This window comes from Pseudorca crassidens, chromosome 19 (genome assembly GCF_039906515.1).
Source record: "Pseudorca crassidens isolate mPseCra1 chromosome 19, mPseCra1.hap1, whole genome shotgun sequence".
NCBI lineage: Eukaryota > Metazoa > Chordata > Mammalia > Artiodactyla > Delphinidae > Pseudorca > Pseudorca crassidens.
The window spans coordinates 34,161,140-34,188,659 of NC_090314.1; the positions used below are offsets into that span (position 1 = coordinate 34,161,140).

The 27,520-nt window shown below is 51.4% G+C and overlaps 2 protein-coding genes across 10 annotated transcripts; one reads left to right on the forward strand and one right to left on the reverse strand.

Annotated features, from left to right (window-relative positions):
* Positions 1–405: 405 nt before the first annotated feature.
* On the forward strand, positions 406–14,362 carry EPX (eosinophil peroxidase). The gene is made up of 12 exons (XM_067716753.1): positions 406–481; positions 589–682; positions 940–1,115; positions 1,260–1,377; positions 1,468–1,597; positions 2,459–2,665; positions 7,814–8,132; positions 9,625–9,785; positions 10,141–10,396; positions 10,810–10,980; positions 13,351–13,588; positions 14,155–14,362. Exons 1-12 carry the CDS (start codon positions 406–408, stop codon positions 14,354–14,356), a joined length of 2,148 nt encoding a protein of 715 aa, XP_067572854.1. The 3' UTR covers positions 14,357–14,362.
* Positions 14,363–15,380: 1,018 nt separating this feature from the next.
* On the reverse strand, positions 15,381–26,765 carry MKS1 (MKS transition zone complex subunit 1). Of its 9 annotated transcripts, XM_067716754.1 has the most exons (18): positions 26,645–26,765; positions 26,129–26,238; positions 24,936–25,006; positions 24,307–24,462; positions 23,159–23,256; positions 22,843–22,971; positions 22,475–22,579; positions 21,926–22,034; positions 21,339–21,395; positions 20,221–20,263; positions 19,898–19,963; positions 18,333–18,403; positions 17,929–17,998; positions 17,723–17,830; positions 16,912–17,045; positions 16,347–16,429; positions 16,163–16,260; positions 15,912–16,055 (listed from the first exon to the last, which is right to left on the reverse strand). In XM_067716754.1, the coding sequence occupies exons 1-18, from the start codon at positions 26,722–26,724 to the stop codon at positions 15,964–15,966; spliced, it is 1,680 nt and encodes a 559-aa protein (XP_067572855.1). In that variant the 5' UTR covers positions 26,725–26,765; the 3' UTR covers positions 15,912–15,963. The 9 variants fall into 9 exon arrangements, 8 of the variants coding, with proteins under 8 accessions (XP_067572863.1, XP_067572855.1, XP_067572861.1 ...); XM_067716762.1 differs by lacking the exon at positions 16,347–16,429 and having other exon boundaries at positions 15,381–16,055; XM_067716760.1 differs by lacking the exon at positions 26,129–26,238 and having other exon boundaries at positions 26,645–26,743.
* Positions 26,766–27,520: the final 755 nt, after the last annotated feature.

Here is a 27,520-nt window from a genome sequence, read left to right on the forward strand (position 1 = left end):
GACCATACACATAGTTAGGGGCAGGACCAGGCGCAGCGCTCTTCTGAGGCACACCCAGCAAATATTCACTGAGCGACGGCTGTGTTCTAGGCACTGCTCTGGGCCCTGGGAGAAATATATCAGTGAACTCGATAACAAAGAGGCGGGGGATGGAGTGAGCAGATGAAAGAACATCTCCATGTTGGTGAGGGGTAAAGTGGGGTGTTTCAGTGTCACAAATGCCCCCCAAACGAGAGGGAAGTCCCAGAGCTCCACCTCAAGAGGCTGGGCTTCTGAGGCCCAGAGCTCCCCTCCCTCCCCCAGGACAGGCTATAAAAGTCCCTTCCCAGCTACTTCCACAGAAGAGCAGGAGGAGGTGAGAGGTGTGCTCGCTTACCCCCCTGTGGCTGGGGTCTCGCTGCAGAGATGAAGTTGCTCCTGGCCCTGGTTGGGCTCCTGGACACCCTCACCCTGGCCCGGCTCTCTGAGGGCACCACCCCAGGTAATAGCCCCTTGGACAGCCAGGGAGGAGGGCAATGGAGGGGGAAGCACTTGGGTCTGAGGGACCTGTGGCTGCCCTGGACCCTAAGCCTCCTTCCCTCTGAACAGCCTCCCCTAGGGTAGTGGAGACCTCAGTCCTCCAGAGCTGCATAACAGAGGCCAAGTTGCTAGTGGATACTGCCTACAATCAGACTGAGAGGAGGTGGGCCCGGGCCTGGGTCTGGGGACTGCATGGGCCTGGAAGGGTTGACGATGGGGGATGGATGGACTCCAGCCAAGGTCATCTCACCCATCACCTGCCCCTGGGCACCTTGGGACAGTGCCATGTCGGTAGAGAGTCTCCCTTCTATCCATCCTTCTGTCTGCTTACACCGTGCTGACTGTCCACTGCCCAGGCTAGGGCTCTGCTGGGTGTGTCTGCTTCCTCTCTCCAGCCCTCCCTTCTCCTCTTCTGGGCAGCATCAAGCAGCGGCTTCACAGTGGCTTGGCCAGCCCCATGGACCTCCTGTCCTACTTCAAACAACAAGCAGCAGCCACCAGGAGAGTCGTTCAGGCTGCCGATTATATGCATGTGGCCTTGGGACTGCTGGAAGAGAAGTTACAACTCCAGGGGCCCGGATCCTTCAATGTCACTGGTACTGCGGAGTGGAAGGAAGCCAGGAGGGGGTTGCAGGGTGCACGCCTCGGGGTGTTGGGAGGGGAGAGGGGAAGGGGATGGGAGGTACAGAACAGACCAGCTCTAGGAGAAGCTAGAACCCTGCCCACTGTCCCACCCGCAGATGTGCTAACGAAATCCCAAATGTGGCTGCTGTCCCAGGCCAGTGGCTGTGCACCCCGGGATGAAGCCGAGAAGTGCAGTAACAAGTACCGAACCATCACTGGGAGATGCAACAACAAGTGGGTGCTGGGGCAGCACCTAACCTGGTGGGGCCCAGTTCCCTCCTCTCCTCCCCAACCCTGCTAACCCCAGCCCACCCACCACTGCAGGAGGAGACCACAGCTGGGGGCCTCCAACCAGCCCCTGGCGCGCTGGCTGCCAGCCGAGTATGAGGACGGGCTGTCGCTCCCCTTCGGCTGGACCCCCGACAAGAAGCGCAATGGCTTCCTCCTCCCCCTTGTGAGTCAGGGCTGAGGGGCTGGAGGACGTTCCATCTCTTCTAAACGTGGGGAGTAAAAGCACAGCCCGGAGTCGGACAGGGCTCGAACGAGGCTGTCCCACAGGCTGGCTGATGACTCTGGGCAAGGACTCCAGCTGAATCGGTTTCCTCAGCTGTAAAATGGCCGTAAAACCCACCTAATATTGCTGTTGTGACTATTAAATAAAGTCCTTGATATAAACATCCGTGTAGGATGTGATATATTAATGCTAGCCATTACAATATTGTTTTTTTCTGAAAGAATTCATGTCAAAGTACCTTGCTAAATATAAGAAGCAATACATCTTAATGTAGTTCTATCTATTGACCTAAACTATTTCACATTTAACAATTTATCAATCTTCTATTCATATGCCAAAATAACAATCTGTCATCTACCCGTCTATCAACATCTATTTATCAATTTTTCTTCCGTTGATCTTTCCATCTATCCAATTCTCTATTTATTATCCATCGCCTAGCAACCAATCCTTGCATCTGTCAATCAGTTCTACCATCTAATTATCCATTAGTCTATAAATTGATCTATCAGTTTCATCTATTTATCTCTCTGGAGAAGCTGGTGGGGTCTGAGCCAGCCAACCTGGCCCGTCCCCTTCCTGGAATTACTCCTGGAGTCCTCAGGAGCTGGGCTGGAGAGCATCCTTGTAGGAATGACAGCCACATAGGAAGTGGGACAAAGCAGGAGAGGGGAGGGGAGGGCAGGGGAGGAGGAGGGACTGTGTTAACTCCAGCAGGGGCAACCTGCCACCCCCTGAGTCCTGGGTTGGCTCTGACACCCTGCAGAGTCAGCGCCCCACGCTGATCTATCTCCCCACCAGGTCCGAGCTGTCTCCAACCAGATCGTGCGCTTCCCCAGCGAGAGGCTAACCACCGACCGGGGCCGGTCCCTCATGTTCATGCAGTGGGGCCAGTTCATTGACCACGACTTGGACTTCGTCCCTGAGTCCCCAGCCAGAGTGGCCTTCACTGTGGGCGTCGACTGTGAGAGGACCTGTGACCAGCTGCCCCCTTGCTTCCCCATCAAGGTACTCAACCCTGACTCCCAGGCTCCTGGTGTGGCCTCCACCTCTGGCAGAGAGCTGGGGTTGGGCATCTGGTACCTAGTGCACCTGCCTTAAGGAGCTGCCTGTGACTCTGGAGTATCAGACAGAGATGCACAGTCCGGCACAGACGCCTGGTTCTGTGTGTGTTTGGGGCGGGGGCGGGGGGCAACCTGCCACGAAGTCCCGGTGCTGGCCTCACAGAAGGGGAAGAAGTTGAGACTAGCCTTGACCCCTGGGTCCCTTTCCAACAGGGGAAGCCGTTAGGGTCTCTTAGCTCTTGCCCTTCTCTCCCTCCTGGGGTGGTCTGAGGGCCCTGCAGTTCTCACCATTTCCTGGGATCGGGCTGTGAGCACGGTGCTATCCTTCAGCTGAGAGGCAAGGATGGTGAGGGACACTAGGGAAGAAAAGACGGGCTCCAGGGAGCACAGCCTCTTCTGGGGACAGAGGGGACCCTCTGTGCGCACGCGCGCACACACACACACACACACACACACACACACACACACACATTCACTCGCCCCTACTGGGTAGGGCAATGTTCTCGCGACATGACATGTGAGGGCCCCTGGCTGGCTCCTTCCTCAAGCTCCTCTGGGGAACTGTCCCTCATCTTCCTATTATACCTTTAGCTCTTGACTTTTTTTTATTTATTTAATTTTTAACATCTTTATTGGCGTATAATTGCTTTACAATGGTGTGTTAGCTTCTGCTGTATAACAAAGTGAATCAGCTATACGTATACATATATCCCCATATCTCCTCCCTCTTGCGTCTCCCTCCCACCCTCCCTAGCCCACCCCTCTAGGCAGTCACAAAGCACCGAGCTGATCTCCCTGTGCTATGCAGCTGCTTCCTACTAGCTATCTATTTTACATTTGGTAGTGTATATATGTCCATGCCACTCTGTCACTTCATCCCAGCTTATCCTTCCCCCTCCCTGTGTCCTCAAGTTCATTCTCTACATCTGCTTCTTTATTCCTGCCCTGCTGTTAGGTTCCTCAGAGCCTTTTTTTTTTTTTTTTTTTTTTTTTTTAGATTCCATATATATGTGTTAGCACACGGTATTTGTTTTTCTCTTTCTGACTTACTTCACTCTGTATGACAGACTCTAGGTCCATCCACCTCACTACAAATAACTCAATTTCGTTTCTTTTTATGGCTGAGTAATATTCCATTGTATATATGTGTCACATCTTCTCTATCCATTCATCTGTTGATGGACACTTAGGTTGCTTCCATGTCCAGGCTATTGTAAATAGAGCTGCAATGAACATTGTGGTACATGACTCCTTTTGAATTATGGTCTTCTCAGGGTATATGCCCCGTAGTGAGATTGTTGGGTTATATGGTAGTACTGTTTTTAGTTTTTAAGGAACCTCCATACCGTTCTCCATAGTGGCTGTATCAATTTACATTCCCACCAACAGTGCAAGAGGGCTCCCTTTTCTCCACACCCTCTCCAGCATTTGTTGTTTGTAGATTTCTTTTGATGATGGCCATTTTTACTATTTCCTTACCCATATTAGGGAAGTTTTCAACTATAATCTCTTCAAATACTTTCTCAGTCCCTTTTTTTTCCTCTTCTTCTTCTGGGACCCCCATAATTCGAATGTTGGCGTGTTTAATGTTGTCCCAGAGGTCTCTGAGACTGTCCTCAGTTCTTTTCATTCTTTTTTCTTTATTCTGCTCTGTGGTAGTTATTTCCACTGTCTTATCTTCCAGGTCACTTATCCGTTCTTCTCCCTCAGTTATTCTGCTATTGATCCCTTCTAGAGAATTTTTAATTTCATTTATCGTGTTGTTCATCACTGTTTGGTTGCGCTTTAGTTCTTCTAGGCCCTTCTTAAACGTTTCTTGTGTTTTCTCCATTCTATTTCCAAGATTTTGCATCATCTTTACTATCATTACTCTGGATTCTTTTTCAGGTAGACTGCCTATTTCCTCTTCATTTGTTAGGTCTGGTGGGTTTTACCTTGCTCCTTCATGTGCTGTGTGTTTTTCTGTCTTCTCATTTTGCTTAACTTACAGTGTTTGGGGCCTTCTTTTTGCAGGCTGTGGGTTTGTAGTTCCCGTTGTTTATGTCTGTCCCCAGTGGCTAAGGTTGGTTCAGTGGGTTGTGTAGGCTTCCTGGTGGACAGGACTAGTGCCTGTGTTCTGGTAGATGAGGCTGGATCTTGTCTTTCTGGTGGGCAGGACCACATCCAGTGGTGTGTTTTGGAGTGTCTGTGACCTTATTAAGATTTTAGGCAGCCTCTCTGCTAATGGGTGGGGTTGTGTTCCTGTCTTGCTAGTTGTTTGGCATGGGGTGTCCAGCACTGTAGCTTGCCTGTCGTTGAGTGGAGCTGGGTCTTAGCGTTGAGATGAGATCTCTGGGAGAGGTTTCGCCATTTGATATTACATGGAGCTGGGAGGTCTCTGGTGGACCAGTGTCCTGAACTCGGCTCTCCCAGCTCAGAGACACAGGCCTGACACCCGGCCAGAGCACCAAGACCCTGTCAGCCACACGGCTCAGAGCTAAAGGGAGAAAAAAAGAAAGAAAGAAAAAGAAAGAAAGAAAGAGAGAGAAAGAAAATAAAGTTATTAAAATAAAAAATTTATTAAAAATTAAAAAGATTCTTAAGCAATAGAAAAAAAGAAAGAAATAAGAGAACAACAAACCAAAAAAACAAATCCACCAATGATAACAAGCACTTAAAACTATAGTAAAAACAACAACAGGGCTTCCCTGGTGCTGCAGTGGTTGAGAGTCCGCCTGCCGATGCAGGGGACGTGGGTTCGTGCCCCGGTCCGCGAAGATCCCACATGCCGTGGAGCGGCTGGGCCCGTGAGCCATGGCCACTGAGCCTGCGCATCCGGAGCCTGTGCTCCGCAATGGGAGAGGCCACAGCAGTGAGAGGCCCGCGTACCACAAAACAACAACAGCAACAACAAAAACAGAACCCTAGGACAAATGGTAAAAGCAAAGCTATACAGACAAACTCACACAAAGAAGCATGCACATACACACTCACAAATAGAGAAAAAGGAAAAATATATATATAAAAAAATGGAAGAGAGCAACTAAATCAATAAACAAATCTACCAATGATAATAAACTCTAAATACTAAAGTAAGATAAACATAAAACCAGAAATAAATTAGATGCAAATAGCAAACCCCAAGTCTACAGTTGCTCCCAAAGCCCACCTCCTCAATTTGGGATAATTCGTTGTCTATTCAGGTATTCCACAGATGCAGGTACATCAAGTTGATTGTGGAGATTTAATCCGCTGCGCCCGAGGCTGCTGGGAGAAATTTCCCTTTCTCTTCTTTGGTCGAACAGCTCCCGAGGTTCAGGTTTGGATTTGGCCCCACCTCTGCGTGTACGTCGCCTGAGGGCATCTGTTCCCGCTCAGACAGGACGGGGTTAAAGGAGCCGCTGATTCAGGGGCTCTGGCTCACTCAGGACAGGGGGAGGGAGGGGCACGAAGTGCGGGGCGAGCCTGCGGCGGCAGAGGCCAGTGTGACGTTGCACCAGCCTGAGGCGCGCTGCCCGTTCTCCCGGGGAAGTTGTCCCTGGATCCCGGGACCCTGGCAGTGGCGGGCTGCACAGGCTCCCAGGAGAGTAGGTGTGGATAGTGACCTGTGCTGCACACAGGCTGCTTGGTGGCGGCAGCAGCAGCCTTAGCGTCTCATGCCCGTTTCTGAGGTCCTCGCTGATAGCCACGGCTCGCGCCCGTCTCTGGAGCTCCTTTAAGCAGCGCTCTTAATCCCCTCTCCTCGCGCACCAGGAAACCGAGGCAAGAAACAGTCTCTTGCCTCTTCGGCAGGTCCAGACTTTTTCCTGGACTCCCTCCCGGCTAGCCGTGGTGCACTAGCCCCCTGCAGGCTGTGTTCTCGCCGCCAACCCCAGTCCTCTCCCGGCGCTCCGACCGAAGCCCGAGCCTCAGCTCCCAGCCCCGCCCGCCCCGGCGGGTGAACCGACAAGTCTCTCGGGCTGGTGAGTGCTGGTCGGCACTGATCCTCTGTGCGGGAATCTCTCCGCTTTGCCCCCCGCACCCCTGTTGCTGCGCTCTCCTCCGTGGCTCCGAAGCTTCCCCCCTCCGCCACCCGCAGTCTCCGCCCTCAAAGGGGCTTCCTAGTGTGTGGAAACCTTTCCTCCTTCACGGCTCCCTCCCACTGGTGCGGGCCCCATCCCTATTCTTTTGTCTGTTTTTTCTTTTTTCTTTTGCCCTACCCAGGTACGTGGGGAGTTTCTTGCCTTTTGGGAGGTCTGAGGTCTTCTGCTAGCGTTCAGTAGGTGTTCTATAGGAGTTGTTCCACGCGTAGATGTATTTCTGATGTATTTGTGGGAAGGTGATCTCCATGTCTTACTCCTCCACCATCTTGAAGGTCTCCCTAGCTCTTGACTTTTAAGCCAAGCATAGCAAATGCCACCTCAATTTAGAGTTACATTACTCGATGTGCAGGTCTGTTTTCACGGAATTGCCAGCTTCCTGCAACCTGTCCTGGGTTTCCTCGACCTTCACCGTCTCCGAGGCACCCGGCACAGAAAGGGGCTTAGGAAATGTCTGTTGAATTGAATGGAATGAAAGGAGCACAAGCCTCATGTCAGGAGAACTAGGTTCTAATCCCTCCTCTCCCGCTAACGAGTTGTCACTTCCCCTCTCTGAGCCTCAGTTTCCCCACCTATAAAATGAGGATCTAAGGCCTCGTCCATTTTTTATTTTTTTTTTTTTTTTTGCGGTACCCGGGCCTCTCACTGCTGTGGCCTCTCCCGTTGTGGAGAACAGGCTCCGGACGCGCAGGCTCAGCGGCCATGGCTCACGGGCCCAGCCGCTCCGCGGCATGTGGGATCCTCCCGGACCGGGGCACGAACCCGTGTCCCCTGCATCGGCAGGCGGACTCTCAACCACTGCGCCACCAGGGAAGCCCCAGGCCTCGTCCATTTCTAACCTTTCATGCCTCTATGACACAACGTGCTAAGGGTGCTCGGATGACCTGGTGAGCAGCGTGAGTCTGGATGAGTCAAGGAGGGCTTCCTGGAAAAAGGGAGTTTTGAGCAAGGTTTTGAAGCAGGTGGGGGATGACCAGGAGGAGTGAGCTTGCTCAGGAGGGGCCCCAGTGTCACTGGCTCCTCTTCCACCTCAGATCCCGCCCGATGACCCCCGCATCATGAACCAGCGTGACTGCATCCCCTTCTTCCGCTCGGCACCCTCGTGCCCCCAAAACAAGAACGAAGTCCGCAACCAGATCAACGCACTCACCTCCTTCCTGGACGCCAGCGTGGTGTACGGCAGCGAGGACCCCTTGGCCATGAGGCTGCGCAACCTGACCAACCAGCTGGGGCTGCTGGCCGTCAACACCCTCTTCCATGACAACGGCCGGGCCCTGCTGCCCTTTGACAACCTGCACGAAGACCCGTGCCTGCTCACCAACCGCACCGCGAACATCCCCTGCTTCCTGGCAGGTCAGACTGGGGGAACGGAAGGACGAAACAGCCAGTCCCTGGGCTCCGGGTTGGGAAAGCCTCGTGGGACTCGATGGGGGTGCATGGCTTCAGACCTCAATATTAGGCACACAGATCTGTGCATAGTCATCCCAGAATCAGTAAGTTGGAAGGAGTCCCTTTGTGAACCCGGTGTGTGGCCGGAGATCGCCACTTGACTCTCTTCGGTGATAAGGGGCTCACCCCCTCTGCTGTTCATCTGGTGCGATGCTGACTGCAGACAGCCCCCCCCCCCCATTTTGATCCAATGCCCATCTGTTGCTCTTCATCATGCTTCTAGAACCTCGGAGAAAAAGCTCTATCTTTCACACAGTAATAGCCTCTTTAATAACCTGAAAGTAGCTTTCACTTTCGCCTACCTTTTTTTTCTCCTCTGGGCTAAATTCCCTTAGAATCTTCAGTTTCCCCCCTGCTCTTGCTAGACACTGTCACCTGGTCCCTTCTTCTGGAGGCATAATCTGAACTCTCCTGGGGGTCTTTGCCCCTGCCCCCCTTGCTGGTTATCATAATGATGGTCATCGCTTCTGGTTACTTACTATATTTAAATGTGCCGTCTCTAATCCTTACAGCAGCCCTGAAAGGAGAGCACTATGAGCACCCTCGTTTTGCAGATGAGACACTCGTCAGGGAAGATAACTAACGTGCTCCAGAGCAGAGTGTCAGATGGCAGAGTCCACAGTGAGGACTCAAGTCAGTGTAGTGGCCAGGTCTGGGCTCTTTCCACTCTGCTCCACCACCTCCTTTGCAGGGAGTCAGCTCCAGCCCCTTTGCTAAGGATCGTATGTTTCTTTGCTCCTGGCAAGAGCGGCATGCGCCTTCACCAGAGGTTTACTTAAGAGTAGATTGAATAAGACCACATTACAAGGGCTTAGTTCAAAGCCAGCAAATGACTGTGTGTAAGGCCAACCTTCAGGAACGTACTTTCCTTCCCGGCCTCTAGGAGAAGGTCTGGCTACGGGAACAGGCTCTGCCCAACCTTCCTTCTTTCTCCTTCCATGGGGCTCCCTGGGGAGAGCAGCATGACACCAAGCCCAAGCTGGGGAGAGGTCCAGCCCCCGGGAGAGAACGTGCAGAAGGATACAACCCACAGGACAGGTTCCTAGAGTCACCCAGGACCCTCCACCAGCTGTGGATCTGGTAATCCTGCAGAGCAGAATCATTAGGCAAAAGGGTTCCTGCCCAAGACCAGCAGCTGCCCTGTGCCACCTCGCGCAAACTCATTCCCGTAACTTAGGGACCCGAGACTCCACTGTCCTCCCACTCCTGGCCCATTGTGTTTGTCAGTGGAGCCTCACAGCACAGCTGAGGAGATGGAGGTCCAGTGAGGGCCAGGAATTTGGCCCAGGTCACAAAATCCCACCACCTCTTTCTAGTCCCCAGAGCTCTGTCTGCCTTAGCAGAAAGACATTGCTCTGGGAAGGACTATGGTGACTCTGAACTTGGGGTTTTCAAGGTGACAGCCGGTCAACTGAAACCCCGAAACTGGCAGCCATGCACACTCTCTTTATGCGAGAGCACAACCGGCTGGCAACTGAGCTGAGAAACCTGAATCCTCGGTGGACCAGTGACAAGCTGTACCAGGAGGCTCGGAAGATCGTGGGGGCCATGGTCCAGGTAGGGGGCCCTGGGTCTCAGCATCCCTTAGAAGGCAATCTGGCGTGAGAAGCCATCCTGGGGGATGTGCCTCAAGTCAGCTAGGTCTGGGTGATTGAGAGTGTTCCTGAGATCTGACCTGTATCCCCAATACTGCCGCAAGCTCTCTCTGTGGCCCCATTCATGTCACCCAGCCTCTCTGGGCCTCAGTGTCTCCATCAGACAATGGGAGATTAACATCGCCACATTTGACATACTGCCAATAAAGAATCAATATGTCTGAGCAGCGCTTCGAAAAGCAAAAGGTCTGTCCAAAGGTAGGGGAGTGGGGTGGGTGGCCACTAAGGTAACGTTCCTCCTCCATCTTTTCTTCCAGATCATCACCTACCGGGACTTTCTGCCCTTGGTTCTGGGCAAGGCCAGGGCCAGGAAAACGCTGGGGTCCTACCAGGGGTACTACTGCAATGTAGACCCCCGCGTGTCCAACGTCTTCACGCTGGCCTTCCGTTTCGGCCACACCATGATCCAGCCCTTCATGTTCCGCCTGGACAGCCAGTACCAGGCCTCAGCACCCGACTCGCGGGTCCCACTCAGCTCCACCTTCTTCGCCAGCTGGCGAATCGTGCACGAAGGTGACCAGGTTTTCCAGAGGCAGACAGGGCGAGGGGGTGGGGCCCAGCTTAGTGTCGGAGGCCAGGCTACTGCTAAGCATCTCCCCAAGTGAGTGAAAACAAGGCAGGCGCCACCAAGACCCTCAGTCACGGGCCTCCCGTCCCCTCCGGGATTAGAGGATTTCTAAAAGGGGAGGAGACTGGTGGTTGTGGTCCTGAAAGGAGCTTGCCTTCTCGGAGAAGTGGGGGTGATTGCTTTTCTTGCCGGCTCCAGCTCCCTTCACGTCCACCCAGGCCACCGTTTCTGGATACAAACATTATAGAATGTAAGTGACTGGCTTGTCCAGCTCTGAGCTAGCTTGGCATCATGTGATGACCCTCGGGGCTTCCAAAAGGCTGGTCTAATCTGTGTTGCTCATATTCCCCGCCACCAGGTGGCATCGACCCCATCCTCCGAGGCCTCATGGCCACCCCTGCCAAGCTGAACTGTCAAAATTCCATGTTAGTGGATGAGCTCCGAGACCGGCTGTTTCAGCAAGTGAGAAGGATAGGGCTGGACCTGGCAGCTCTCAACATGCAACGCAGCCGGGACCATGGCCTCCCAGGTGAGGGGGCTGCCCGCCCCTTCCCAGGCTTCCCCAGAGCAGGGTTGCTGGTGATGGTTGGTTGGGGGGAGGGTTCAGAGAAGACCCTTGGCGCCTCCTTTCTGACTGGGACTGTCTACAGGATGCGCTGAGGCTGATGCCACAAAGCATCCCTGAGGCCTCCTTGTTGCTGTTCTGCCACATCTTCTCCATCCTCCATAGGGTCTCTAGCTTTAGGGTCACAACAGGACCAGGACTTGGACGCAGGAGCTGAACAAAGGAGATCAGGACTTTCGACGTAGAGAAAAACAGTGGCTTTAAAAAGCAGGGAAGGGCTTCCCTGGTGGCGCAGTGGTTGAGAGTCCGCCTGCCGATGCAGGGGACACGGGTTCATGCCCCGGTCTGGGAAGATCCCACGTGCCGCGGAGCGGCTGGGCCCGTGAGCCATGGCCGCTGAGCCTGTGCGTCGGAGCCTGTGCTCCGCAACGGGAGAGGCCACAGGAGTGAGAGGCCCGCGTACCGCAAAAAAAAAAAAAAGGCAGGGAAGAGCTGCTCCATGCCCCACCACCCTGGCAAGATCCAGGGAGGCAGTTCCAGGGATATAGAAACTGGCTCTTGGCTCTAATTGGGCAAAGAGCCTGAGAGGCAGGGAACAGGTGGAGCAAAAGTAACGGCCTTGGTTGTTTGGTGAGGCCACAGAAAGACTTCATCTCAGGAAATAAGAAAAATTAGGCGCTTTGCTAGGATCTTTAATGGATATTAACTCTTTTAGTCCTCCCAATGACCTTGAAAAGCAGCTGTGACAGACATTTTTATAAATGAGAAAATAAACTCAGAGACATCTAGTAATTGGCCCAAGCCCACATAACTAGGAAGTAGTAAAATTCGAATCAGTTTCAAAATTTCTCCTTCCATCCCCCTGTTCAATCCACGATGTTAGGGGAAGGCTTTGGCCACAGCCTCACTCATCTCTCCCTCTCCCCATCTCCTACTTCCCTGTCTAAACACAACCCGAAGCCCCATCTGCCTCTGCTAATTTTTGGCCGTGAATAATAAAGGGTGGGCAGTTTCTACTGCACCTAACACAGCCCCTGGCTAGCACACAGCAGGCGCTCAAGAACCTGAGTTTCTTTCCTTCCCTACGCTTGGGTGCTCCTGACAGCTAGTGTTGTGGGCGCCCCCTGCTGGAGGTCTGATATTGCTAGCTGCCCAAGCTGCCACACGGTGAGTTTCTGTACCCTCTAAACTGTCCCACAAATAGTGTACTGATCGCAGCTCTTGCAGTCTCCTCCAATCCCTTCCCAAATTTGGAATTGGAAGGCCTGGTCTGAACTCCACTTAATGGTGGGGTGACCTTGGAAAAGTCACAGTTGCTCAAGCTCAGCGAATATCCATTGATAACACTGGGATTACAAAGTACCTCACAAAAATGTGAGGATCCTGAGAGAGAGCCGCACAGCAGTGCTCGGTAATGGTGAAACCTTATGTGGGTTTCCTTTGTTCAGCTTGGGGGCTGGGGTTTGGGAGTTGTAGTTCAATGGACAACGTTGGGCTGGTGTTTCTTTGAGTCACGGCAAAGCTATCTTCCTCCTATCTTAATGGTCCCCATCATATCATGTGACTTGTCATGGTGTGGGATCCTGATAGCTGAGAAATCAGTATGGTCTTTGTTAGTTTCTGAGTAGGTGAAAAAAAAATTTTAATTTTAGTTCAAATTTTTAATTTTAAATTATATTGAGATATAATTAACATATCACAAAATTTACCAATGTAAAGCATATAATTCAATGATTTTAGTATATTTAGAGTTGTGCATCATATCTAATATCAGAACATTTTCATTACTCACAAAAGAAACCTAGTAATAATAGTCACTCCCCACCCCCACTCCGGCCCCTGACCATTACCAATCTTCTATCTCTACATATTTGCCTATTCTAGACCTTTCATATAAATGGAATCATATAGCATGTGGTCCTCTTCTGAGTAGATAAATTTTATCCATGTTCTTCATTTCTTGGTTCATTCACTCATTTATTCATTCGGGCATTCTACAAATCTGAGAGTCTTTCCTGTTCTAGATAATGTCTTACTTGTGCCTGATTAATGCCACGATAGTATCATTGTGATTGTGAGTGTTGGGTTACGACAGCTTCTTACATTAGGACACACTCCTCAGCGTGTGCGCAAAGCATGGTTGTCTGCTCGCACTGCAAATTAAGAGGGCAGTGGTTTGGTCTTTGGAAGGTTCAAGGCCTCTTCTGCCAGCAGGGATTTTCTTCTGCCCAATATTGCCTGACCACAGAGCTCCCCCAGGAGAAATCGCGGCGAGCAGAAGCTAATGGGAATCCGCAGGGGTAAGACCGAACTGCTCCTGTCCTCTCCCTACAGGGTACAATGCTTGGAGGCGCTTCTGCCGGCTCTCCCAGCCCCGGAATCTGGCACAGCTCAGCCAGGTTCTGAAAAACCAGGGTTTGGCAAGGAAGTTCCTGGATCTCTATGGAACACCTGACAACATTGACATCTGGATTGGGGCCATCGCAGAGCCTCTTTTGCCAGGGGCCCGAGTGGGGCCTCTCCTGGCTTGTCTTTTTGAGAACCAGTTCAGAAGAGCCCGAAGTGGAGACAGGTAAGTGCCCCTACCCTAAAGGGACCAGCCCCAGAGGCAGGGCAGAAAAGCACTAGAATTTCAAGACTCAGCAATGAGAGAAAGTACTCTTTTTAGCTTCATCTCTTCCAAGTACACAGGATCTGAGACCAGGAGCTCCTCCCTGGAGAGCTTGGTAAGAGGCAGAGAGAGCACTTGCCTGAGTTGGAGGCACCTTTAACTCAGGAGAGAGACTTCTCAGCCTCACTGTTCCAGGCTTAAGGATCCCAGAAAACATGGGCACAAAAGCTAAATCTGGTTTCCCTCCAATAAGCTTGTGGTTTAAGACTTGACTTCTTATTTGGATTTGGCATTTACCTGGGTTCAAATCCAGTCCTGGCTACTTAAATTACTGTGCAATTAATACTGGGCAATTTACTAGACTGCTGAACTTGTTTCTTCCTTTATAAAATGGGGATCATACCTATTTTGCAGGGATTTTGGAGAATTGAATGAAATAACGTATGTAAAGTACCTCACACACAGCAGGTGCTCATTCCTGCTCGTCCCTGCCAAACTCCACCCACATCTCTCCGCTGTCTTGGTAGGTTCTGGTGGCAGAAACGGGGTGTTTTCACCAAGAGACAGCGCAGGGCCCTGAGCCACATTTCCTTGTCTCGAATTGTGTGTGACAACACTGGTATCACCACCGTTCCGAGGGACATCTTCAGGGCCAACACCGACCCCCGGGGCTTTGTGCCCTGCACCCGCATCCCCAGCCTGAACCTGTCACCCTGGAGAGGCAGATGAGGCTTCTGCAGGTAAGGGGGACCTCCTCCAACAGCCCTGGGCTGGGTCAGGCCCTCACATCCTTCCCTGGACAGGACAGCTGAGTCCTCTCAGGCCCCTAAGCAGAAACAACAGAACTTGTCTCTAGCAACAGATCACGCTTGCACAGTGGCTTCCCAGTGTGCTAGCCTCTGGGTTGATAGTTAACCCCAGGGCCCAGGACTTTGCGGGGCAATTAGGAAGTATCCAAGTAGCCTCAGCTTGGTCATCAACACCCTAAGAACAGCTCAATCTCTGGACATCCAGCAAGCTCCTCACTTGGCCACTTGTGCTGCTTCCGCAGGAGTCCATCCCAAGCCTCCGACCGTGGAGACAAGGAAACCTGGGGGAGACCACAAGGCTACCTCCTCCCCTGGAGCAACCGCTTCCTGCTGATGCTTTTGCTGGCTATAGCTCAGAGCTGGTTCTCTGGCTGGGAGTGACGGCCAGGGTTCCCAGCAGCAATGAACCCTCCTGCCATGCAAGCCTCTTATGTAATAGGTCACATGTCAGCTCCAGGTGCAAGGGCTCGTGAGCCAAGCAAGGGGGTCCTGAGGCCCAGGCAAGAGGAGTCATCTTCATCTCCAGCCACTTTCATCTATTTCCCACCCTGTCCCTGACCCCTGCCTATGACTGGGAGGCCACAGAGTCCCCGCCTCCAGCCACCCCACGGTCTTTCTCTGGAGCCTGCAGGCTGCACAGCACCCTCTGCTTCTACCAATAAAGCACCCCTGAGGGCAGAAGCTGGTTTCTGCATTGGGCTCAGGGGGGGCAGGGGCTGGACCTCAGTCCCATGCTTTGCTCCAGATGTTTAAGAGGAGTGCTGCTAAGACACAGCTGGCATTAACCTTAAAGCCTCCCCTGGGGGCTGAGTTTAGAGCATCAAAAGAAACACTGTGGAGTAGGAAAAGGCAGGGAAGTGCAGCAGCGTTAGGGGCCCCGACGTTAAGGAGAATAGCTTGGCCGTGAAAGCGACCCAAGCAGAAAACCAGCCGACAGAACGTCAGTCAGTGTAAAAAGTTTTTATGTATAAAAAGCACAATAAAAGATGACAGCTAGCTAGCAGAAAGGACTGGGCATTGCCTTCAGCCTTCATTTACTACAGAAACAAGCCCCCAGCAGGAAGGGGAGGCTACCCTGGGAAGAGGAGGCTGGGTTCCCAGGCCAGGAGTGTAAGATCTCTCTCGCCTTCTTTCTCGGGCCTCCATGTGTAAAGCAGGTGTGGAGCAGGTGGTACTGCTGCCCTCTGCCACTGAGACCATGAGACAGGCCGGAAAGGAGGCTGTGTCGAGGACAGAACTAACTTTGGGCTTCCCCCCAAAACTGGTCTCAAACCAAAAAACCTGTCTTGTTGCGATGGTCACTTGCAGTGGCTGACATATGAAGACAGGGACCATATGGGGGCCACAGGGTCTTTGGCTTTGTTGCCACCCAGCAGCTGAAGACCAGGCAGGGGTCCAGCCCAGGATTCTCAGCTCTTCTGGTTCTCAGCAGGTCAGCGGAGTCTCTAATCAGAAAGACGAAGAGGGCCCAGGCCTTGGATATCACCCGTCTTGTCCTCGTGCACGGCGGGCCAGGACTGCAGTGAGCTAGGAGACCGTGGTTCCCGAGGGGCTCACGAGGTCCTGGGGAAGGCTTTCTCGGGCCTCCTGCATGCGGCGCCGGGCTCGACGGAAGGCTTCTGTGAGGGAAGCAGACACAGGAGTCAGCTGCCACAGTGTGGGGGAAATGGGGCCCACGGGGATGCTGGAGGGGGGTGTAGCTGGAATTGGGTCGGGGGAAGCCTACCTAGCACGTTGTGAATGGAACTTTGCTGGCTGAATCCCTCCAGACGGTCCAACACGCTCCTCATCCTCTTCCGGAGAGAACTTGACTCCATGAAGGCCCTGCAGGGGAGCCCGCCACGTGGCCATGGCTGCTCTTGCAGCCCTCAGGGTCAGAAGCCCCAAGGCGGAGGGCGATGGCCACTCACCTGGACTGCTGCAGACAGTGCAGGCGGAAGGTGACACTGCCTGTGGTCTCTGTGCGGAGTCCAAAGCGGCTCAGACGCTCCCCCTGCGGCATCCGGTTAACGTCAGGTTTCTGTTGGTTCCTAGACCCCAGGCACCACAGTGGCCTCACTCCCATTCTTATTCCCCTTCTTGGGGAGAACAATTCTGTTGAGGAAACTTCATCCCAACACCCAGATTCCACCACCTCCCAAGTGTAAATCAAGGAACATTCCGACCTCGTTCGAGAATCAGCAGTCTTATAAGCTGCCTGCCAATCCTCTGATTCCTGAGGACTCAGGGATGGGCTGGAAGGAGGGGCCAGTTATTCCGACAGGGACCAGGGGAAACCTCTAAGTGTACTATTTTCCGGAGCTCTCCTAGGACAGCAGTGATCTTTGTACCTGGTGCAAGATGTGGCCGAGACAGGAGGGAAGGGACTAAGCAATAATGAAGCAATGAACAATTAAGAGTCCTTAACCCAGATTCCACCTTACTCCAGAAGAGATAGGGACATACGTTCCCAGCATGAAGGCTCCCCAAAGTCACCTTGAAGGTTCCTGGTATCCGCACGTAGGAGAGGTCCTCCAGCTCCAGAGAGCCGCCAATGAAAAACCTCCTGAGCTCGGCCACCGGGCCCAGCTCCAGGGGCCTCCACGTAGGGACTGTCAGGGTGTGCGAGCCTGTGCAGGAAGAGGAGAGCGGGGCCGGAAATGGCACGTGCTCCCTTGCTGCCTTCCCGGCAATGACACGGGCCTCGCCACCACCAAAACACCTGGTCTGGTAATGGCCTGACCTCTGGTGAAGGTCATCAGAGTGGTTTAGGGTACCCACTTGAAAATCAATCAGATGGAAATTCAGATCTCAGCTCTGCCAGTTATTACCCGGGCACCAGGACACGTTTCTCAACCTCTCTGAACCCCATTCTCCTCACCTAATAACAACACCTATGCCTCACAGAGTGGTGGGGAGAATTAAATGAGAAGCACTTAGCACACTGCCTGGCGCATAACAGAAGACAGCGGCTATTATTTCAAAAGGAGCTGATCCACTCAATACACGTCCGCCGAGAGCCCATCTTGCCACGCGGCTGCTCCCTCGAGGCCACGAGTCAGGTCAGAGGAGCCGGAGGCAGAGCCCAGAGCTGCTCAGCTTCCCAGTTAGCTGTCCTTTCACCCAGTTGTCTCTAACAGAGGGGGAAAATTTCCTCAAAAGGAGAAGGAAATCTTGCAAGCTAAGTGCTTCTAATTCCCAGTCATCCCTACTCCTCACAGGAAGTGGTCGAATCTTCTGAAGTGTTAGCCTTGTTTCTAGGAGCTAGGGCACATGGGCCACGTGAAGGGCAGGGATGAGCGGTCACCTGGGGTGGCAGGCAGCACCACAGCCCCGTAGCCTTCCACGCGATACCTCTGCCAGAAGTCCAGCGAGAGGACCTCGCAGTAGAGCACAGGCCATGCCGGGAGAGCACCTGCAGCAAGGGGGAGAAGCGGCCAGGTCGTGGGAGGCCTTCACCAGGAGAGGGCCTGTCTGAGGGGCCCAAGGCCGAGCACCTGCCAGGCCACTCACCGGCAGATTCATCCTCGTGGAGGAAGGAGGCCTCAAACGTGAACGGGTAGGAGAAGTAAGCCACATTATCCTAAAAAAGAGGAATGGTATTTTATACTCAGTGTCATGGGGTGGACGAGGGCTCAGTTGGAATTTGTTTTCCCTGTAGCCAATGACAAGCTCACCATCCCAAGGGAAAAAGAAAAACTATCACCCCAGGTAGGAAATAAAAGGCTGAGAGGTGAAGGGACACCCAAACCCGAGCTGCTACCACTCTCAAAAAGGCAGAGAGAACCCTTGGACCAGGCATCCCTGCAGAGCCCACAGCGAAGGGCTGGACCCAGCTCTGGAATCTTCCCCAGGCCGTGAGCGTGATAATCTTCAGATGCCTTCCCCCTTCTAGGTGCCCCCTCTCGCTGCCCTACCGTTCCCAGGGACTTGGTGGCACAGGTCTGTGTTATTCCTGAGAGCTGCTGGAATGCTGGGCTTGACCAGCCTGAAAACCAAAGACCACATATAGTAAGTCAATGGGGAGGAAGGCAAGCAGTTGAGAAAAAGACAAAGTTCCTTTCTCCATTCACTCACTCGTTCATGCAATCAATCATTCATTTCACATTCACTGTGTGTCTGCCATGTGCTATGACCGATCACTGGGGACATCTTGGTGACCAGATAAAAAAGCTTCCTGTCTCTCATGGGGCTACCATTCCTGTTGGGGGTGGGAGGGGGGAACAGACAACAAACCAACCAACAAAAAGACTATCAAGTAGTAATAAATGCTAAAGTAAAAATGAAACAGGGTGAAGGGACTGAGTGGCTTGAGGCTCGTTTAGACGGCGTGGTGAGGGAACACCACTCAGAGGTGACACTTAGGCTGAAACCTAAACTAAAGCAGAACCAGTCGTGCAAAGATTGGACACAAAAGCTTTCAGACAAGAAATGGCCCTGCAAAGGCCCTCAGGTGGGAATGAACTTGGCCTGCTCAAGAACAGAAATTACAACTGCAATGCTGTAAGGGAGGGATGGGCAGGGCCCAGCTCGTTCAGAGAATGGAGTCTGGATTTGGCTCTAAGTGGGAAGGGAAGCTGTTGGGGCTTTAAGTTCAAAAGAGACACAACTGGTTTACATTTTAAAGGCTCAGTTAGGCTGTGGTGCACGTGGCAAACGAAACGTAAGAGGGAGCAAGACAGGAAGTGAGAGGATAAATTAGAAACCTAATGCTTCGGCCTAAGCAAGAGATGATGGTGGCTTGGCCCAGGGTCCTCGAGAGAACGGAGGATTCAAGACATCTTCTGGAGACAGAACTGCCAAGAACTGCTGATAGAATGAATGGCGGTAGGGAGCTAGAGAAAGTGAGGAGTCAAGGATGTCTCTTAGGTTTCTGGTATCAGAAACTAAGTAGATGACATTGCCATTCTGCTAAGATGGGCAAGACCATGAGGGCAGGTGTGAGGCAAGAGGGGGAATCAAGAAGCTTTTGGTCATGTTAAACAGGAACGACAAAGAGGTAAGTGGACATGACTCTGGAGTTCAGGGGAGAGGCTAAGGCTAGAGAGGGACATCCGGGAGTCTGAGACATACAAACAGTACTGAAGCCACAGGATGTATGAGGCCACCTAGAAAGACCGTGGAGAGAGAGTAGCAGAAGGCCAGGCCCAGCCTTGGATACTCTAATAGTTTTAGGTCAACAGAAGATGAGGGAACAGCCAAGAAGGCCGCTGAGCCCCCAGTGAGAGAGACGAGAGGAGCACAGAGCCAGAAGCCAAGAGGAGAGTCTCAGTGAGGAAAGTGAACTGTGGTGAACGCTTCTGGGAGGCCAAGTAGGGTGAAGGCAGAGATGTCACCACAGGGTTTCACATCTTGGAAGAGATCTATGACCTTGAAAAGAACAGTAACAATTTCAGTGGAGGAGTGGGGAAGGAAGTCTGACCGAATGCCTCTGGAAAACTGTCAGAATGGGTAAAAAGAGAGACTTATGAATATTACTTACTAGTAGTTGGCAATTCCACGAAGAAGTGGACGTAAAGATTGTCAAACTCATAGCCTTGGGCTGAAACTAAGAAAACAGGAAACTGTTTCAGGTTATCCTCCTATCACCCTTAGCACCCGCCCCAGTCCTAAAGGGCCTACCCACGTGTGGAAGCGAGTCCCTCAAGGGCCAGGAACTCCCTGTGCTTCCAGGAAAGACACGTGCCTGAGTCTCCCGAGTGCTGCGGACAACCCAAGGGCTCTACTGGGGCAGGGAGGATTACTCCACAGCTAAATCTGACACCTGCCAAGCATCAAGGGGCTTCTGTCTGGTGAGACACTCACCTACTTCTCCATTTACAAAGAGCCGGAGGGCACCTGGTACCGTCTGAGGTAGAGAGAAGTGGGGCAGATCAGGAGGTCTGAGGGAAGCGACACCTCTCCTCCAGCCTGCCCGTAAATCCCCAGAGGACCTGACGCTGGACGCCAGATCCAGGTGTGTGACTAATCCCGCTTCCTCCCCACCTGCCACTTCTCCATAAATCTGTTTCCTTCATTTCTAAAAGTGTGTAATGTAATGGAAAAAGCACCTAATTTACATGGTGGGGAAGGCAACAAAGTGGGGTATTTACAAGAACGGCCAAGAGAAGCAAACACAGCTGCCTGCCGCCGTAGGGCGAGAGGCTAGAGACCCCGGCTCCCTCTAGAGGGAGGTCAAGAGACCAGGAAGTTTCCTTGTTAAATTATTTGTGTATCTATCTTATCTCACTTTTTAACACCGAAAATCTGTTGCTAATACAACACAAAAATAGTGAAAGTTAATTTTTTAGAGAGAGAGAGGGAGACCACCAGGTAACTCTCTCCTTGTTTCCAGATCTAGAAATGGAACTCCTGGAATAAGAGAAGACAAAGAATAGGACCACAGGATTACGGACTTAAACTCTTTTGTTTTGTTTTAAGAGCCAAACTATTTGACAAACAGAAATGACACCCCTCCCTCTCTATGGGGCATTAGGAAAAATATCTACATGAAGAGCAAGGAAGACACTTTTCATCTTTATATTTATTTATAAAATTAATTACAAAGTAATACATGAATGCACTCCCACTGATAAAAATTCAAAACCACCTAAGTTTAGAGAATAAAAAGTAAACATTCCTGACATGTCCCTCTCACCACCCAATAGCCATCTACCATTTCCCAATCCCACCCCCTCCCCAGAGAAAGCCACCCATAGGGTGTGTGCCCTTTGAGACCTTTTCCTATGCATTAACAGTTCTATATCAATATGCAATGCTTCTAAAACATAACAAGGACTATACTCTAAATGTTGTTTTTTACTTTTTTCCACTGAGGAGTATGTCTTTGGGACCCTGAAGAGAGAACTGTCACTGAGCCGCAGTCAGAACGCTCTGGCTACAGAAACCCAGCTGGCGGAGCTGCAGGAAACCCAGCTACTCACCGTCTCGAAGTCAGTGCCCACGAGGCTGTTGAGATACTCTTTGTGCCGGCCATAGAGCTGAGGAAACAAACCACACTGAAACTCAAGGTGCGACCCCAGCCAGACCAGGGTCCAGATCTGCACGGGAGGGAGAAAAGCAGCAGGAGTGGGACGTGCCACAGAAAGCTGGGCCTAAGCATCCCAGACACTGACATCTGAGAGTGAAGCACAGAGGCTCTGGAGTCCACCGGTCTGGGGCCAACCGGGCTCTCGCACTTACGTGACCTCGGGCAGACTGCTTAGCTTCTTGATCTCCATTTCCTCATTTATAAAGTGGTAATAATAAAAATATTCACCTAAAGGCTTGTGGTACAGTCTAAATGAAATAAAGTATGTGAAGGGCCTAGCACAGAGCATGGCAAATGCTCAAATAAATGGTCATTATTGTGATGATCTTATAATAGGATCGAAACCTTACATCTGACATGTCAGCAGCGCTTCCCAAGTCAGGCAAGGCCTCTAAGAGCAAGGCCTTGCAGCTGCTGACCCAACCTCGGCCGCGGCCTCGGCTCCCAGCTCTCTGGTTCCCAGACTGAACCAGCACTTACGTCCCTGAGCGCACGCTGCTCCCGCTCTTCCTCCTCAGGCTGTGCAAGGGAGGACACGCTGTCAATCGTATACTTCCACAGCTCCTGCTTCTCCCCGTTTGTCTCGATTCTGTAAGGTCAAAGCCACAAAGGGACTAACTCAGCAAACAGGAGGTGGGGCCCTCCAGACCCAGCCCAGGGAGGAGCCGATTTACAGTTCTGTTATTCTAAGACGTAAGATGAGGAACAGTCAGGCCAGAGGAGAAGACCTGGCTAGTTCATCTCTCCCAGTTTTGATTAGTCCCTACATGCAGCAGCACAGAGAATTATTTTCACTTGACGACACTGATGAAGGTATCACTTTCAAATCCGGGTAGGTGCATATTTGCTGAGAAAAGGTTGCCCAGTGTCCTAAGGGTCTATGACCTGGAACAGAATATGAACCACTGGCTGGGAATTTAAAAGTTAGAACACATGAAGGGCTTTCAGAGAATCTCCTCAACTTGGGGCAAGAAGTGAAGCCCAGGAAAGCAATGCCAGTCTCCGCCATCCCCTTCTTCCTCTTCTCACCTGTAGGGTCCTCTGGAGCCAGTGAAGTCAGGTTTTACTGTGATCACACCGTTACTGTCCACCTTCAGAGTACAGAGGACATGTTCATACTTCTTATAGCCAAGCCTAGAAACCAGGGAATTAACACCAGGGTTCAAGACTGCCGCCCCACCTCCAGGGAAAGAGGAAGAGGTGTTCAGGACATATCAGGGGAGAGGACAGAGGCTGGAGTGAGAATTGTCATGGTAAAATACTCTCTTCCAAAGAAAAAGTAGAAGGAAAACATCCCTCCCTCCCATATACCTGGGATGACTATAACAGGAGAGTGATGGTTAGTGACAGGAGAAGAGAATGAAGGTCTGAGCCGGGCAGTAAGAAGCTTCACTCACTTTCCATAGGGACCCAGGTCTGCCATGATGTACATTGTCTGAAGAGGGGTGTTGATGACATGGCTGTTCCGGATGAACTCTTCTGAGGGTTCCCAGGTGACGATTCGTGACTTAAGGATGCCACCCTCCCTGGGAGACACCACAGGAAGGGTCACTTCCCTGGCACCCCCCGAACAGCCTGAAGGAGGAGCTCAGGGGAGCACACGAAGGTGGAGGTCCGCTGCAGGATGGGACGCTCGAGTTGGTGGGCATACGGGGAACACAGGCATGGACGGACCACAGAGGCCGCCACGGCCCTGTACACACTTGCACTCACATCCCTCGCCTGTCCTGCCGTCGCCGCCTGACATTTGCCATTCGCTCGACCAAGAATGACGGCATTTCGCTGGCTGCAGTGGTCATCTTCTGACAGTGCTGGGAAAACAGAGCAGCCCAGTGTAAGCTTGCTCAGGGCCGTGTGGGACCAAGGACCTGGAGGGAAGTCTTCCTTCTGAAACTTCACACAGAACCTGAACCTCAGCGCACGGCCACCTCACAATCACACTGACGGCGGGCACAGTGGCACAAACAGCCCAAGGAAGAGCCCAACCAAGCCTTGGTTTGCCCGAAGGTTACAGCAGCACATTATCCTTGAGAAATGAGTTTATTTATGCTCATCTTAAAATGAGCCTGCAATCTCTAAACACATACCAACAAAAGGTTTGGCGAGTCTGCCTGGTAGACGTTGACATCACTAGGTAGCTGGAAGATGTGAAGCGTAACACAGGTATCCTGTGGAAAACCCTCCCATGGGTAACTGAACACTATCTGTAATTTTCTTTTGTTTACCAAAACAGACAACCCAAATTTTATATGCTACCAACCCACAGCTTTCCTGATATAAGCATCAACCTTTCAAAAACATTCACTTAACACCTGGCTCCTTGCAGAGATCTACAAGGTCATAGACAAAAATCAGATAATATAGGCACTCCCCTCCCTCAAGGAGTTTAAAATCTCACTAAGACAGAATATGCAGAAGAAAATGTAAAACAAGTCCATGAGGGTATAGCTGTCATAGGCAAATTGAGGATATAAGCCATTCCCCACGCAGTACTGAATCCTTCTTCAAACCCATATATTCAGTTTCGGCTGAATCCGTGATGAATTTTATCTAGATGGCTCTAGACTCCATCCACCTGTCTGATCTCATGATGCATGGAGGAAGCCAAACCCAGTGGTTGCTTCTCCCAGTCTGTAGGCTGCAAGCCTGTGATTAGAGACACTGCCGGCTCCCCCAGGCCCTCCAGCAGATGGAGCCGGGAGCAGCAGCCTCACCACCCGCAGACTGTGCCCACCTACTCCAGCTTGGCTGCCAGAAGGTCTGTATCCCCTTAACAGGCTTCCGAGTTAACATACAGAGAGGCCGGAAAGCTAGGGCAGACAAAGGTGAAGGGAGCTACGGTGCTTGGGGAAGAATGCTACCTCCTCCAAATTGGTGTATCTATCAGAGTCAGTGTAGGTAAAGATTCGTCGGTTCTTCCTGCCATCCAGATCCTCCAGCTTCAGAATCTCTTGGCGGTACTGATGATCCAAAGGGCTCTGACAGGCTGCTTCATTTTGGTACAGATCTACTTCGAACTGAGGTCACAAAGAAACAAAGTTCTACTGAGAATATGTCAAATTTTGCTCCTGTAACAGTTTGGTCAAATTAGTTCTATAGAGCTGATGCAACTTGACATGTTCTCATAGCCAACTGTCGTTTATCTAAACTAATGGAGGACAGGAGAGCCAACGAATGTTAGAGCTAAAAGGAACCACAGTGATAGTCTAATTCAATTCTGCTATTACAGAATTGACATACCAAAACAGTAATTCTGCTGTTTTGGTATGTGGCCCAGAGATGAAAAGTGTCTTACCCAGGATTATAAAACTGGGTAGTGGCAGGCACTATATTCCATTGACCCCATAAGCACAACAGTGGAAAGTATAAACTGTTACAAGCTTTCTGGAAATCAGTTTAGCCATATGTATCAAGAATCCTTCCCTGTGACTAGTCAGGTGGAGGTGGACCAGGGGGAGGCAGACTGAGCAGACAAGGGACACTGGCTCACCTGGCTGAAGAGCTTCTCTTGCCACCCAATCACGACCTCCTCCTCTTCATCTACCTCCGGGCGGTGTCCACCTCCAAAGACAACAGAGTGAGTCAAATGTTTGAGCCAAACTAGCACCACTTCTCACTCTGTGGTTGGTTATAACCAAAGTCCCTGCTCTTATATTTGCCACAAAATCAGTTGGAGTTCACTGATCTATGAAGCACTCACTCTAGACTTACTCTATAGAGGCTGTGGATATGTGTAGAAGCCAAGATTAGGACCCAAGAAGTCTTAATCACTACTCTGATTTGAATAAAAGGAAGTCATGCCTTCCAGGAATTATTTGATCTAATTCAGTGTCAAGAGCTGACATTTATTAGATACAGGCTAAATAGCTCTTCCTCAATCCCAACTGCGTACATTTGCTAGACAGGAACTGTGGCATTTTTATCTTCACTATTCCTGAAGCCATATATCTAGAATCACTAACACTATAACCTTAAGAGACCAAGTATCAGGAGAGAAAAGGAAAGACATACAACTGATTTTTTTTTTTTAAGAACCAAATCTAATACACACACTCCTAGCTGAGTGTGCCTTTTCCAAAGACACATGCTTCACAACCTGCCAGCTCACACTCTTGCCCAGGAATATTTTTGAACAGAAACAACAAAAGCAGAGAGACCAGTGACCTAACGCAAACACACTGTCCTCTCTTCCTCACTTTTCTGGCTTCCCAGATAAGGAAAACTGCTAGAACACAGATGGTGTTAATATGTACATTTTCCAAGCAGACCCCAATTTTTAAGCTGTTTTAAAAAGTGTTTAGTTGTATGTTTCAAGCTTGGAGTGATATTTTCTCTTAGGAAAAAAATGCCACAAATTTGTATTTCGGTTGACAGGCAAATTTATAACGTATCTAAAGTATGGTATTTGCTATTTCCCTACATTTGACCACAATTCGGATCAGCATCTTGACGGCAGGAATCAAGCCTTATTCAATTTTACACAACATAATGTAGTAGTTAAAATTGCCTGGGATCAAATCCTGGCTTCAACATTTACCAGCCCTGTGACCTTGGACAATAAACCCATCCTCTCTATACCTCTTCTCAGACTATAGACCTGGGTCTACTCTGTCTTAAGAGGTAACCTCCACCCTAGGCCCTTCCCCAGATCCCCACGCGGCCACATCACCACCATTCACCCACTGGTGGATGGGTGAGGCCTGAAAGTGGCCAAGTCTATGAGGTCCTTCCCAGGCTGGGCAGCAGGCTGGCAATGGAGGTAGCTGCTTGATGTGATTCTTTGCAGGTGGACTCTGCCAGGAAAAGAGAAGCCCAAAATACTCGTTACAAAACACTCAACCAGGAGATGAACGCAGAGCAAAGATGGAGAAACAAAACTCAGAAGAGTTCCCAAGAATGTGGCGGGGTGTAGGCGACAGAGGGGATGTGAGTGGGGCACGGGGACCTAAGGAGAAGACGATGGGAGAGTGTACTGGAGACAGAGGGCCTCGAGAAACTTGGGAGCGGCAGGGTCCTGAAAGGGTGGGTCTGGAAGTTGTGAGTGAAGAGGGTGCCGGGTAGTGAGGGAGACGCGGGGAGACGAGGTGACAGCGGTCAGGACTGCAAACCCAAGTGAGGGTCCCAGCAAACAAGAAGTGAAGTTCAGGCTCTAATTATCTGACAGCATAAAAGCACGGGGCTCTGGGGTGATGCGACTACCGGAGGCGGAGGTTGCGCACGGGGTCCCAAGAGCGATACACGGCCTCTCCGGTGTCAGTGCTCCAGACGGTCTCCGCCATGACAGCTGCGCTGCGCGCGACTGCGCCGGAAAGCGCGCCGCCCCAGTTCCCCTGGCAACGGAAACGCTGGGTTAGGGAGGCGGGAACCCGGTTCCCTACGCGGCGCGGCAGAGCCCCGCCCGTTGCAGGCGCAGGCCAGTTGGTGCCCGCGCACGCTTCGGCTGGGGCTCGTGCGGGGTTGCCGCTGATCCTGAGTGGGAACGAAGCTCGCTCATACCCAAGGCCAGACTTGATGCACTTTACAAATGAGGAAACTAAAGCAGCGCTGTAGGCCGCTTTTATACAGATTCAGACAGAAATGGTGATGGACACCAGACCCAAGCGTCTTGAGTTCTCAACTACTACTTTTTCCACCACACGACACAGCCTTCCACTGAATCCTGGGAAACTCTGGCCTCCTAATCGGTGGAGGTGACTCACAGAATGCACCCATTCTTCTCAAAGGAGTCAGGGGAGGTGATGACGTTTACTCAGACATGAAAATACATTCTTGGAAGAAGGCAAAAAAGTGTCAAGATTTATTAATCCTTGTGTTGGCATTCACTGAACCAGAGAAAGAAGAAACAAGGAAGCTAACAGTAAGGAAGGAAAAGATGTCATTATTGCACTGGGTTTTCCCCTGCGTGTGTTATTTCCGGATTTTTAAGCCACCTTAGTTAGATACCTCACTGGCCTTGGGAAAAGTCAACAAAATGCCATTATGAAGACGTGCTTCACTGGACTGCCAAAGGCAGGACACACCATAACCTTCAGTCTAGCTCCCTGACACCTTGGGGATGTCAACAATTTTCAGCCT